This window comes from Peromyscus leucopus, chromosome 15 (genome assembly GCF_004664715.2).
Source record: "Peromyscus leucopus breed LL Stock chromosome 15, UCI_PerLeu_2.1, whole genome shotgun sequence".
Classification (NCBI taxonomy): Eukaryota; Metazoa; Chordata; class Mammalia; order Rodentia; family Cricetidae; genus Peromyscus; species Peromyscus leucopus.
Genome location: NC_051076.1, coordinates 32,095,705 through 32,110,760, shown reverse-complemented (window position 1 = coordinate 32,110,760; position 15,056 = coordinate 32,095,705). Strand labels below are relative to the sequence as shown.

The following is a 15,056-nucleotide window of genomic DNA, read 5'->3' as shown; positions in this document are numbered from 1 at the left end:
AAGAGAAACGGAAGAGCCTCACAGAGACGCTGGTGAACTTGTAAGCACGTCATCTGCACCACACGCACAGGTGCGCTGGCATTTGACAACCAGCAGCTGGGAAGGCTAACAGTCCCCAACAAATGACCTGAAAGGTCCACATCATGAAGTAATTTGCTGAGATGTAAATTTGAATGAGCTTCCAGGAGGCTGGAGAGTCCCTGCCAGCCACATATCCAGTGTGTGGACCACATTCAACACCTGGCATTTGTGTCCCCATACAGATTAGCTCTACTCTCCTATTGACATTTACACGGTAAGTCTCACACTGATTCGTCTTTTTTTTCTTGCAGACTCAAGTAATGGTGCAATTGATAAGGTAACGATACAATGTAATGATATAAGTTTATTTGAAATGGCAGATTTTATTTAAATACCTTTAGAAAATATCATAATCCCATATTTATGGAACCATTAAGAGTCTGAAAGGACTCCTTACATTTTATGGCTACAGCTTACTGTATTTTATGGTTGAAATTGTATGTCATGATGACATTCATGATTCTGGAGACTCACCAAGGTCATGGGTGAATGCTTCAAGAGAGTCATGGATCAAAGTCTGTAGATAATATATTTTATTGGCACTCTACTAGATACAACAAAGTCTTATTTTAAGTTTTGAAAACAAAATAATATTCTCCCTTACACAATTTTTCTACAAGTTGAAGACAGCTAACACGTCCTCCCCATTTATGATAGCTTGGCTCGTACTACCAGAAGACAATGGAGATATTTGTCCACACAACCGCAGACTGACAAATTATTCAAATGAGAAAGATAACCGGATTCTCCAGCTGTACGTTTTCTTTTCCGTCTATTTCCTAGAAGATAATAACCACCGGAACTCAAACTCTGGGCCCCTCCCCCAAAGAGGCTCTTCTCCAGCACCTCCAACTCAACATGATTTGACTCACAACTCCAACACACTCCTTCTTTTGTCTTCTGGTCACGTGTTTGATTGTCAAAGCTGGAAAACCCAACGGGCGTCCCAGACCTTCTTCTGACACCAATCAATCACTGAGTAAATCAAATTTACCTCCTAAGGACTCTCAGATGCAGCCAGGCCTCCAGAGCCCCATCGCTCTACCCTGACTCAAGACCAAATCATCTGTCACCACAGACCTTGAAATCTTGCCTATTTCTAATCTCCACATTGACACAGAGTCATTTCTCCCCCTCAAATTGTGAAACTTGCTTTCATCAGCCTTCTCTGAAGTTCAACTTCTGTATCCACAACTGGTTTGGGGACAGAGATTGGAAACCCATTGTCCACACATAAACACTGAGAAACACGTGGACTACCGGCTGTTTTTCCCGCGTGTGCCCAAGTTCCGTCACATCTCTATGCCTTTTGACACACTCGTCTCTTTCTCACCCTTACACTATTCTCTTCTGGGCTAGCCCCCATCAGTCCTTCGGGATCTAATTCTATTGTCATTGTTTCGGTAGAGTCATCTATAAATCCCAGTGGCTCTCCTGTCTGGCCTCCCATGGCACTGGGTATATTAGAGCAGCGTCACAATTGACTGTAACAACTTGGTACCAGATTTACCTTCTCAAGGGAACCATGTGCTTTTTTTTGTTCAACTCTGAATCTCTAGTTCCTAGCACAATACTTGGCTCCTGCCAAGCCACCAGGAAGTGTTTGCTGCATAAAAGGACCAGGGATTGAGGTCTGCAGCTACATCATAAAATGAGCCATGTCATCAAAAGAAGAAAAATTGCTTTTTTGTTCACTATAAAGCGAACCCAAGTGTCAGGAAAGCTAAGGCAAGGGCGAGGGCTGCCTTTAGATCTCCAGCAATTTTTAAATTACTCATCACATCTGTCCTAACTAAATACTAACCCCAGCAGGCTCCTGTGGCCTGTTAGAGGAGTGCACTTGAGTACCAGATCCAGGAAATGCTCAGTGATCATGAGGGGGGTGGGGGGTGGGGGAAGCTAAAAGAAGCTCCTGGCTCTGAAAGATGTGAGAAGATGCACAGTTTAAAATAATAAATGTATCTGCTAACATTCTTCCTCTTTGACACCTGAGATCACAATAACACACACATGGCAGGTATACACGGAATGAAATGTGCAGCGCATCTGCGGTGGCAGTTCCCATCAGAACTGTAGACCAGCGGCATGCTCATCCATCATTCACTCTGACACAACTGTTAGGAAGTTACTATGTGCTGGCCACTGTGCAACTTCCAGAGAAGCAAAGACAAGAGAGGACCCCAGAGATCCCCAGCTGTCCGTGGCCCGAATAGTTTACTACAAATTGGCGTTTTGACTTTGTATGATCGAGTAGTTACTCTTTAATCCTCCCCGGTTCCGTAAGGTCCTGAACACCCCCTTGTACACAACAGGCCTTAGGTAACCCTGGGAAAGCAGCTAAGCCTTCTGATCTAGCTAAATGGTTCTGCTAAGCAAAACCTGTCTCAGGATGCGAGACATTGAAAAGGCAGTGTTTCCCAAGGAGCTTCAGTCCCCTGGTGTGTGTTGTTCTTATGAAAGAGTACGTTGCGGGGTTTGTGGAGGGGTTGGATGAAAGCAGGTCACTGAGTAAGCTGAGCCCGTGCTCGACTAACACCGGCATTTTGGTGATTTGGTGTCAGCCTCCAGCGGGATTTCTCAGGTACCCACTCTCAATACAGTGGTGCAAAGAAAGACTCCAGTAACTAGAGGGAAAGGCGGGCCGGGGAAAGAGGGAAATCCATTTAGTGTCACTGCTGGAGTCCACACTTCAGCCTTCCTCCGGATAGGATACCAGAGGAGGTCACGCCCAACTCTAACAAACTATATCACACAGAACGAGAAATCTCAATAGAAACCTGGTTCCCCAGCCCCTCGGCTGCCTCAAACGTTCTCTCCTCCAGGAATCCCTAACCCGGCTGTGGTTCCCACCGGTCTCCGAACAGCGCCGGGCCCCCTCGGCCACACCCAACACACAGGGTCCCGTGTCTGCACCCCACTACCACTTGCGGGGCGCCACCTATCGGGGTCCCGGCCCCGCCCAACCCCACGTGCTGGGCCCCGCCCGGGAGCTAGCGGCCCTTTAAACACCCCCACCCTTGCACACTCCACAACCAACCCCCCCCCCACCCGGACGGCAGCCGAAGAGGGACAAACTCATGGCGTACAGCCAGTCTCTTCCGCGGAGCACGTCCCCCGCAGCCCTAGCCTGCTGGGCTCTCCAGCCAGGGCTACGACCCCCTGGCGCCCCCACGCCCCGAGGCCGGGTGCAGGAGTGTGGGCGCTGTCCGACTCCGGGGAGGGGCGGGAGGGAGCGCGGTCTCCGCCGCCGCCGCCTGCCTCCGCCTGCCGCTCGGGCCGCCCGCTCGCCCGCCGCTGGGTGCGCTGCACGCGGGGGGCAGCCGCGGTGCAGAGGTTCATGCAGCGGCGGCGGCGGCGGCGGCTGCTGCTGCTGCCGCCGCGGAAACAGACAGCCCGGGCGCTGCCGCCGCCGCCGCCACCCTCCCGCAGCTCCATGCCGCCGCCGCCACCGCCGCCTCCTCTCCGGCGAAGGGCGGGGGGCTCCGGCCCGGGGTGGGCAGCACTCCTCGCAGCGCCGCTCCCCTCCCTGCCCTCCGCCGGGGCGCGGGAGCCGGTGAGAGCGCCCGCCGCCTCCTAGGAGCGCACGCTCCGCGCGCCCTTGCTAGAGCGAGGAGGCGGGCGTGGGCGGGCGTCGGGGCAGCCGCGACCCAGCGCGCGGAAAGGGGAGGGGGCTTCCCCGGAGGATGCCCCGCGGCGGCGGCTCCTCGCTCTTAGGCGCTAGCTGAGCTGGACCGGGAGCGAGCGGCGCGTCGCCATGCCGGCGTGACGGGCGCCCGCGGCTGCCCGCGCCGGGCCCCCGCGCTGCCCCACGCCGCGCCGCGCCGGCGCCGGGCGGCAGGATGGGCTGTATCCAAAGCATCACCTGCAAGGCGCGGATCCGGCGCGAGAACATCGTGGTGTACGATGTGTGCGCCACCATCGACCAGTGCCCCACGCGCATCGAGGAGACCTCGCCCATCGTCCTGCGCTACAAGACCCCTTACTTCAAAGCCTCGGCCCGCGTGGTCATGCCCCCCATCCCCCGCCACGAGACCTGGGTGGTGGGCTGGATCCAGGCGTGCAACCAGATGGAGTTCTTCAACACCTACAGCGACCTGGGCATGTAAGCGACCGGCCACGCCACGCGGCGCGGGAACGGGGTCCTGGCCCCTCTCTCCGCTCTCCATTCCGGCCCCCCTCCCCAGCCCCTCTTACCGTTGTCCCCATCTCTCTCCGAACCTTCCTCCCGCCTCCCCACCCACCTCCCTCCTCCCTGCGCTTTTGTTTCAGTGACAGGGCGGGTGACGGGAGGCTCCTGGCGAAGGCATTTTCTCGTGCTTTGCTTCTGACTTCCTCAGAAAGGCTAGGAGAATAGTGAGGGGCAGGAAGAACGCGACTGGGAGGGCTCGAGAGGCAAAGATGGGGTGGTTGGCGAGTGTCATGGGAGTTTTGGGGCGCAGACTGTGTTTGTGGGTCTCCCCGGGAAGAGTTTGGGGAGAGGAGTGGAGTACTGGGGGCGCATGGTCTGTGTCGTGCGTCCTTTGGAGAAAACCAAGCCGGCTTGGAAGAGGAGGTACAGGGCGTCCGAGCGGGAGCCAGAGGTTCCCAGGCCAGCGAGCATAGCAGCATCTCCGTCTGGAACCTCCAGCCGGGCAGAGCGCCTCTCTGGCGATGCGCCCCCAGGACCAGTTCTGGGGTGGTGGGAAGCTGAAAGGCACAGGATGCTCCTGGGCCGGGCGGAACTGGTGGCCTTGTGCTTAGCAGCCGGCTGGTGCGGCTCGTGATGTTTCTTAAGCTTAAGGAAAGGATGAGTCCCTTCAACTGTCTGGGGTCTTTACTTTTCAAAACTTTCCTAATTGCGGCGCTGGAAGGGATTCCCAGGCGCCCACCGCCGAAGCCAGTCAGCTGGCTGGGAGCTCTCCAACTTCCTTCAGCAGCGCCCCGTTGGTGCGCGCTAAGGGTTTGGCAGCCGCGGTACACCTCGATCACACCAGGGCTCCGCCGCCACCAGGGGCGGACATCCTGCCCTGGAACCGCAGGCTTTGGGAGGTGGCGTTCTGGACTTTGTTACTTACTAAATTTTCATCTGCCCTCCTGTCCCTTTTCAGAACTAGATTCCGTGCGCGTGGCGACTATATATGGCTAGGAGATTTGGGGCCTACATTCTACCTACTAGTACAGTGTTGGTCTAGAACACCCTAACTAGCTCGTAGCCTTTAGGGAAACCCCTCTTCTGGAAATTCAACCTCATTTCATTTCTTAGTCTAAAATTGTGGCGCTCCCAAGATTTACCTATTTAAAATGGATATGGGATGGAGGAGTTCTCATTTTAAAAGGTCAAATCATCTTTTTAGCAGCAGTTTTGGGGCTTTTTCTTGCACTCTCGGAGCATGTAAGTTAACACTAGTCATAGGTGCTAAAAGGAATTTTGACAGATCGTTTTGTTTCTTTTTTCCTCCCAGAGTTTGCACTTTGCTCTTTAAGCATAAAAGCTCAGTAGAGAAGACTGGTTGGTGGTGAAGAAATGTGAACCCTGCTTTTCACTGTGCCTGAGCACACTGTGTTCTTGCCTTTCTGGAAATGAGAGAAATGGGGGACATATTATTTTGGGTGAATCATGCCATCTAAAAGGACGCAACCTGAAAAGAGTGACTATATCTTTACACATGTGTGTTAGAACTGTTTGTTTTGTTTAGGGCTTTTTGAAATTCATTTTTTTTTTTCAGTCAAGGAAGAGAAAGCCTGGCTAGGGAAGGGCATCCTTCTCATGCCCCTGCCCTCACCCTGATTGGGGACCGGGGAGGGGAGTAACCTTGCTGGGGCAGTCACAAAGCCTGAATCCCCTAGTAAAGGAGGCCTGGAGGCACTGGACAGGAGCAGCCCCATATTTCCCACGACTACACAGGAGAGCCCTCTGTGGCCTCAAGTCCCCTGTAAATCAGTAAATACAAAGTGTGTGTGTGTGTGTGTATGTGTGTGTGTGTGTGTGTGTGCCAATTCCTTCCATAAAATATATTCTGCCAAAGAAGTCAACTTGAGCTATAAACAGATATGATAGCGAAACTTCCTTGTGTGTAGGGGAGGGTGTGTCTACCTTGGAACCAATTTGCACAGCCATGAATTCCTTACAATATAGTCCCTTGACATACCCTACTGAATTCTTGCCTTTGAGGTTTGGAAAAGATTTTGTTTGTTTTCATTTAACTTATACTTTCAATATTTTAAGATTGCTGGTTTCAGTGTTGTTGGTGCAGGGAAGCAAAAACAGCCTCCAAGAAATCATAAATTGCATTATGATAGATCTGTATCCAAAGTTGTGGTTGTAATAATTGCTGTGTGTTGAGGGCCACTTTGGAGCCTAGATTTTACTGAGCCAGTTTCTACAGAGTATTCGTGCCCTGCGAACTTTGCCAATGTAAACTTTTTAATGGGAATTCATATGGCACGGGAGTCACTGTCGTCTGTGGGTTGGTTGTCGTCATGTCTGCTTTAGCCGGTACCGTGAATGGCAGACGCTGCAGGCTGGATTTTCACTCCCGTACAGTGTTCTGTCACAGAAGCAAGGTGCAGTGAGGTTTGGGCTAGAAGGGTGCCTTTTCGATATTTTGGAAAGAACGGTGCAATACTAGATCCACAACTAAAACAGCAAGAAACCAGGACTAAAAGAGAGCGTGCCTTTGTGGTTTAAATGTTGTACTTCCTCAAGGGAGGGAGGGCATAGGCTTTTTTTATTAGCATACAAAAAATTAGGTTAGGTTTCATTATGGCATTTTTCAAAGTTTTTGCTGTTGTTTCTCTTCACACACACACACACACACACACACACACACACACCCGCCACCCTTAGTCCCCTTCCCTTCCTGTGCCCTTTGACCCCTGTAGCCTCCTTTCTACTTCCCTGTTACATCTGACCTTTTGACCTTTCCCCTCTTTCTCAATAGTTCTTGTTCCTCTCTTGTGGCCTCCTACCTCGAGAACATGAGAATGGGGAGGGGGGGTTGTTGGTTGTTGTTGGAAAGGGGATTGTTTATTTTTTTGTTTTGTTGTATTTCTGAGTCCAGGTCACCTTACTTTAATATGATACTTTGTGGATCCATCTATTTTCTTGCAGATTTCATAATTTTATTTCTCTTAATGGTTAAGTAAAATTCCACTGGGTATATGTGCCATGTTCTCATTCTCCATTCTTCTATTGATGGACTTCTGGGCTAGTTCCATTTCCTTCTTGTTGTGAATAATACAGCAGCAAATGTGGATAGGCAGATATCTCTGTAGTTGGCTATAGAATCCTTTGGGTATATGCCTACGATTGGTGTGGTAGTTCTGTAGTGTGGCATGGTATCGTGTGGTATGGTAGTTCGTATGGTAGTTCTATTTTAATTCTTTTTAAACAGTGCCCACTGATTCCCATAATGGATATCCTAGGTGTACACCCCACCAATACTGAATAAGGGTTCCTTTTACTCCCGCATCCTTGCCAGCGTTTATTGTCCTTTTTTCCTTGACCATAGCCATTCTGACTGGAGTGAGATGGCATCCCAAAGTGGATTTCATTTCCATTTTAAAGGGGAGGCTTCTTAAGGAACATTTTAAATCATTTGATGGCCATAATGTTGTAACTGAAACTTGAACTCAAGTGACTTAGTATTTCCTCAAGTGACTAGGAGGAGCCAGGTTGGGAACTACCTGCATCCCTTCCTTCCTTCCTTCCTTCCTTCCTTCCTTCCTTCCTTCCTTCCTTCCTTCCTTCCTTCCTTCTTTCTTTCTGTCTGTCTTTCTTTTTTATTTTGATATACATTGGCGTTTGACCTGCATGTCTTTGTGAGGGAGTGGGATCTACTAGAACTTGAGTTACAGACGGTTGTGAGCGGCCATGTGGGTGCTGGGAACTGAACCCAGGTCCTCTGGAAGGGCAGCCAGTGCTCTTAACCACTGAGCCATCTCTCCAGCCCCACTTCCTTATTTCCAACTTGAGTGTGGTGAATCTGCTCAATTCGGTCTTCAGCAGAATGTTCAAGGTCTTCCTTCTCCATCAGGAAGAGCCACTGGTTTCCCAGTCAGGCTGCAGTGAACACACACTTAGCAAGTGTCCTGATATGCAAGTGCCACAAAGAAAACAATGGGGTTTGTAGTCATCTCCTCGCTTCCTCACATCAGCAAAACCAGTACTGGGCAGCAAGTAAGAGAAAGGCCTTGGGAAGAAGAACCAGGAAGGGTTTTCTGAAGGTACAGTGTTTCTGGTTGGTCTCTACAACTGCGGAACATCCACCAAGGCAAGGGGAGGGGACCAATCCAAAAGAGAAAAACAGGAGGTGTAGGGGGAGGGGAAAAGGACGTATTCTAAAGTGCAAGGAATAGGCAGAGTGTGCACAGAGAACAGTAGCTGAAGTCTGATGGGTAGGTGGGGGTCTATTGGGAGGCCTCACACAACATCTAGAAAAGGAAAAGTGTAGCTAGAGTTTTTCTGGTCCTGCCTGGCCTACAGTCAGGACAAATCTCTCTAACCCACCAGTCCCACAGCCGCTCAGACCCAACCAAGTAAATACACAGAGACTTATATTGCTTAGAGACTGTATGCCCATGGCAGGCTTCTTGCTAACTGTTCTTATATCTTATATTAATCCATTTCCATAAATCTATACCTTGCCACGTGGCTCGTGGCTTACTGGCATCTTCACATGCTGCTGGTCATGGTGGCGACTGGCAGTGTCTCCCTGACTCAGCCTTCCACTTCCCAGAATTCTCCTTTCTCCTTGTCCCGCCTACTTCCTGCCTGGCCACTGGCCAATCAGTGTTTTATTTATACAGAACAATATCCACAGCAGAAAAGTGAAGGTCAACTTTTTTTTTTTTTTTTTTTTTTTTTTTTTTTGGTTTTTTTTTTTCGAGACAGGGTTTCTCTGTGTAGCTTTGCGCCTTTCCTGGAACTTGCTTTGGAGACCAGGCTGGCCTCTAACAAGGTCAACTCTTTATCACCAGAGGGTGTTAGGAGTCTCTTGGGTGTGCAGAAGCTGTCCAACAGAGGCAGAAGAACAGCCCCAAATGCTCAGCACAACACCCAGGAGGCTTCCTGGGTGAGGTATGAACAAGAATGGCGCTCTTTTGCCAGAAGTGGATGAGGTGGAGCTGAGATCAGGGGAAAGGCTGTGGCTGGAGAGCCTTTTGCCTACATTGTCCTCTAGGGCTGTAAAGGGAATCTTCCATGATCAGCTCAGACCTGCCAATCTGGAGAGCTCTGGCTTGGGTGAAATGGAGGCGGTCATATCTCGCTCCTGGCTTTGGTGAGCTTTTGACTAGCCTCCCACCTCTGAGACCTGTTTACCCCCATCCCAGATGCCCTCTGCCCATTGAGAAACATCCTCATCTGGGGTTTGTAATTTCCATATTGCCAACTCCAGTAGACTTGCTTTTGAAAGACACTCACCTTTCCACGTGACTGACAGCTTTCTGTCATAGTTAACTACTCCCATATTTTAGCTTCCATACTCTTTGCAGCTGTTCTGGTCTCTGTATTACCTTATAGATCTTACTCTATGTTATGGAAAGTACATATTTTCTCTCCTCCTTCTGTGCTTTCTCTGGGTAATTCCATCCATCCCAATAACAGCAGATGCGCTCTCTCTGGTATGCAGCCAGGTACGTGTGTCTGTGTGCAGTTCTGCTTGACTGTTGGAAAGGCATCTCAGGCTTAAGGTTTCCACACTGAAAATTGTTTTCTGTTTATCTCTTTTGATGTTGCTGTTGTTTAGTCTTTTGAGAACTACTGTACCATGTAGCCCTACATGGTCTGGCGCTCACTGAGAGGTCCAAGCTGGCCTGGAATTCATGGCCATCCTTCTGCTTTGACCTCCTGCACACTGAGATTACAGGGCTGTACCACACCCAGCTTCGCTTATAAATGTTTAATCTCCACTGAAGCGTTCACCAAATTTCTGCGTCCACAGTTCTTAACTGTCTTAAGAATAGCTCCACTCCCTGAGTTACACAAGCTAAATCATCTCCACGTCACTTCAGGTATTCCTCCACACGTCCAGTCTACCATCAGACATACTGGCTCCGCTCTCCAGATCTGTGATGCAGGCAGTCATTTCTCTATGTGTATGGGTGGCTGCCATCTTGTGCTGTCATTGCCCCCCCCCCACCCCCCACCTAGTCTCTTCCCACATGGCGGGCAGAGTGATACATTATAATCACGGGTGTTTTCACTCTCCTGCCTCAACTTTTTAGTGACTTCTTGGGACAGTGGGTATGCAGTGTGTAAACCACTTCCCTCTCTGGATTTCTGTCCTTAAGCCATGTCAGCCATCTCCATGTCTTCAGCAGAACTGGCTCTACCCAGCTCAGAGCTTCGCCCCAGGCTGGCAAGCTTCTGTGTCCTCATCCCAGTGGATCTCAGCTGAACTGTTTGTTGCTCAAAAGCCTAAAAGCTTAACCAGCCTATAGTTCCTCGTCCTCATGCCTTAAATACCTTTCTGCCTCCTGCCATTACTTCCTGAGATTAAAGGCTCATGTCGCCATGCCTGGCTGTTTCCAGTGTGGCTTTGAACTCACAGAGATCCAGGCGGATCTCTGCCTCTGGAATGCTAGGATTAAAGGCGTGTGTGCCACCATTTTCTGGCCTCTATATCTAGTGGCTGTTCTGTTATCTGACCCCAGATAAGTTTATTAGGGTGCACAATATTTTGGGGAACACAATATCAACACAAATGCTTCTCCTGCCTACCCTGGTCTGCCTAATTTCTGTTTCTCATTCAAATCTCACCTGCGAAGCCGTCGTTGGCTTCACCATTTCAAAGAGGTTCTCCAGTTCTGCTCTTTCATTTTCCTAAACTCACAGCTAGGGGGTGTGCCGTGGTTCCCTCAGCTTGCTACATGTATTGTGAAAGTAGATAGTGTATCTGCTGTGTCCTCTATGAGAACTGCCTGGACCATAGAAAAGATGGGATATCGTTAAATACATGAGCCATTTTTTTTTTTATCACTTAAAACCACCAGTGTCCCTTCAAAATTCGCTTTTCATGTGAACCCTCAGCCTAACCCACAAAACTCCTAACACCCCAGAGAGTGCTTGGCACTAACACACAGCCTGACTGCCCGGGGCTTTGGTGTCCATTTTTGTTCTGCCACACTACCTCACTGGAAGGTTTGCTTCTCAGTGTGTGGCGTGTCTCTTTCCCCTCCTCCCATCTCCCTCCTGTGCCCTGTTCATCAAATTCTGAAGGTCTCCCTCTCATGTCACCTACCTGCTAAACAGTGGCACTCACTCCGTGCCCACCCAAGGAAGCATGGTGTGGAAACCCTGGGTCCATTGTCCCACCTGAACCTGTGATTCTGTAAATCCCAGGATTTGTGGAATGTTGACATAACGGTCATGCCCGGTTGAGTCCTGTCCGCCTCAGGAGTGCTTGCTCTTTTGTTACAGGATATACGCTGCTGCTGTGTGCACAGGGTGGTTTAGATAGGCGGACCTTCTTTCAGCATGTTGCTCTTCAAACAAGATCAACCATTTGTCAGAGGAACCTATCTAGTGAGTCGCCATGCTGCCGGACCATTACCCATGATCCCCTCCCGTTACAGTCTCATCGGGAGGCTCCTGAAACCCTGGGGACCCTAGTCTAGAGCATCAGGTGGAAACCAAGATCCAATTCCCTGCTGCATGTCCTGAGTGCCCTTGAAGGGGAGATGGCCTGGGCCTTTTCCTCTAATCTCCTCCATCTCTGCAAAAGAGGAGCAGCAGAGGATTAACTGGTTTTATCAGCAAAGCATTAAGCTCACTGGCGATAAAGCGCAACTCCCAAAGGGATAGAGAGTATACACATGATCAGGGGAAAGGTAGAAGGAAGGAGACAAGATGTGCTTTGTGCCTGGGTGCCAGACTGTGGCCGCATGGGCACGGTGGGAAAGGAGGAAGCAGGGAGAGGGTAATTTGAGGGCACCGGACTGCAGGATATAAGTGACCTTCCACTGGGCAGCAGGAGTACATGATGTCTTTTGGGGCAGGTCCGAGGAGGCATCAGGTTCCATCTTTCGGCCTCCTTTTCTTGTCTACAATGTTGCATTAGGAAAAGTTGCCAGGCATGACAGAGGCCACTGTTTCTGTTAAGGTTCATACTAAGCAGGAAGTGGCTACAGTTTAGAAGCTGGTTATTATACATCCCTTTGAGAACAAACAAGAGCAAACAAGCAGAAGATTATCCAGGCAGATACTTAGAGAGGGGAAGAGCTCACAAAGAGCCGAGAGTCTCCGGGAGGGAGGGCTGGAGCCTGGCTGCAGCAGAGATACCCACAATGTGAAGTAAGTACCCACAGAGGTGACGTGGGGTACATTGCCTCTCGTTCTTGCAGGTTTAAATCAATGTGATGTTTAAGGACTGACTGGTTCCATAGTTGTGATGGATTTCAGTACAAAGCAAGCGATGACGGGTGGGGAGAATTGTCCACATGGAGGAATGCCTGGAGAATCTGGGTAGTTTTGCTCGAGAAGGGAAGGATCACAGAGTAACACATGTTCTACGTGTTGGAGGCCTGTGTATGTGCCACACTGCTGAGTGTCCTTCATACGTAGCCTCATGGAAACCTCACCCTGAAAAGGAGGGTCTCCTAGTACAAGGGAGGTTCAGCAACCTGCCGGAGGCCTCAGAGCCAGCTGCAGGCCCAGCCAGAAAGCAAGCCTGTGTTCCCTGGCCAGTCTATTTCTAATGGACCACTTTGCCTTCCAAATCTGGAGAAGGAGGTTCTCCAGACTTGCTCTGCTAAATAAAAATAATGAACTTAGTCTTATTGTTTAGTTTTGTTTTTGTTTTACTGATTTGTGCATTTCCTGGATGGTTTGTGCATTTCCTCGATGCTGTGGAATTGAGTTCAGAGAGCATGGAAGCAAATCTCTTTCAGTCTCCATCTCACACTCACCCCCTCCCAGAGAGAAAGTTATGATTAGCAGTAAGAACCGCATCTTCGTAGGAGGGTGGGAGCCAAGAATGTAGGGACTGAGCGCCATCCACGCCAGAGCTCATTTTCTGGGAACAGAGGCACCATCTCCAGCTCCCAGTCTCCTCGGAGTGGCCTGGCTGCAGGGTTTAGCTCCCGGCCGACACCTCTGCATCTCCCCGTGGTCCTGCCTGTGGATGACTCGAGGGCAGGGCTGGATTGTTTTCTGGTGACTCTACCCTGAGACATTCAGACGTGTTTCTGGCTCCGGCAATCCTTGGGCTATTCCTTTCAATAAGGCCCAGCAGACCAGTGCTAGTGGGTGGACCCTGCTTCTAATTACGTTCTGGGAGACACACCAATTGGAACAATTCACCATGCCAGTTTAAGATCTAGCTGCTGCCTCTCCAGCACAGAGTTCGAGTCAGATTCTGGGTTCCAGTACCAGCCCTGAGACCTTTGGCAGGGTCCTCAAAATTCAGTGTCTAGTCTGCTTGTACATAAATGAGCAGTCATGTCTAGAGTTAGGAATTGACTGAAATGAAAACTGTGAAAAGGCATTCCAAACTGTGGTGTGCTGTGTACAGGTTGCTTTTTATAGAGCTTATTGGTTAGTGTTACTAGTCAGTGACTCCAGATATGCCTTAAGGAACTGTGGCCCTGTGTCCTCCCTTGACAGAAAATCACTTAGACCTTTGAGGGGATTCCTGACATGAGCACAGCCGAACGGTACCCCCCAGACCTAGAGGAGAGGCGAAAGGCTCATTGTGTACCTCAAAGGCCATGTTTTCCACTCACACTGAGAGGGACGTGAGGAAGACATCTCCGTTCCGCCAAAAAGTCACCTTCACAGCTGTGCTCCAGGCAGCACGCAGGACTCTGCTTTGAATTCCTGAACCTTATCACCGAAGCTTAGTCACATCCTCAAGGGGGCCACCTGCCCTACCTGGAACCCGCCCTTGGTCACAGTATCACGTGTATTTAAGACGCTGCAGTGTACCTCCTGTAAGGAGTTAGGGACAGAGCCCTGCCTTTCATAGCCTAGAAGATCACAGGTTTTCCATTTTAGAGAAGACAGAAACCAGCATTTGAAATCATTTTTATCCCAAACTATTTTTAATATTCTTCATTCTTCCCAAGCCCCTTTGCACAATTCCGTCTCCCTGTAAGGGAATGTCTCATAATTAATCTTACTATAATCATGACACAGATTATAGGACAATAGTTATTCCCTGTTTTAGATAAGCAGGTAGAGGCTCAAAGAGATTCCATAATGTGTTTGGTGTCATCTTGGCAAGTGCCGGTGGAATCAGCCAGGTGTGTGACCCCCCCACTCCCTTCCCCAGTGCCCTCCCACAAGTACACAGGGGTTGGGCTTGGGAGACACTGCCCTCAGAGCTGTGTGCATGTGTCTCACTTGTTCTGAGCATGTTTAGAGACATCGTTTGTAGCCTCTGAAAACCAGAGAGCGGAAAACCGGGACATCTAAGCGTGTTCAACAAACGCCACGAGAACTCCCCGGCTGTCAGACAAGCACCCGGTAAATAAGGCTGTCTGATGGTCTGATGGCCCACGAGTGGGGTGACTGTGGCGGTCCTCTCTGGAGCCTCCACTGCCTTGAACTCCTGGGGCCTGACCTCTCCCAGCTGGCTGGCGAGTCTGTGTCAGGCCCCAGCACTCAGAGGCCGTCAGAGGTCTGGCTAATGGGAAACAGTAAATCGACCTCCTCCGTCAGCAGCCACAGCAGCATCCTGAAGGGGCAGACAAGCCAGGGCTGCCAGGGAGTGAGTGGTGCAGGGGACAGGCTTTGGCACATCAGAGAGCCACCAGAAACTGGTAAATTAGGTCTTGCCCTCTGCCATTGGGGGTTTGGGAGGTGTGGAGGGGCTGTCAGGAACTGGAATATGTAAGAAGGGGGAGGCTTCAAGCGAATCAGGAACAGGATCAGAATCACTCATTTTTGTTGTTGGTGGTGGTGGTGGTTTTTGTTTTTTACCATGAGAGACATACCATAAGCCTCCATTCCAAAATGGCAGCCTCCACACCTGAGCTAGGAAAATCAACTCAAG

General features: G+C 50.2%; 1 protein-coding gene across 1 annotated transcript in view; it reads left to right on the top strand.

Annotated features, from left to right (window-relative positions):
- The first annotated feature begins 3,163 nt into the window (after positions 1 to 3,163).
- Positions 3,164 to 15,056, top strand: part of Fam78b (family with sequence similarity 78 member B) — a 91,672-nt gene continuing 79,779 nt past the window's right edge. Inside the window, exon 1 of the mRNA XM_028864363.2 lies at positions 3,164 to 4,183. Within this exon, the coding sequence (XP_028720196.1) occupies positions 3,921 to 4,183 (263 nt within the window). The 5' untranslated portion in view covers positions 3,164 to 3,920. The remainder of the gene's footprint in view (positions 4,184 to 15,056) is intronic.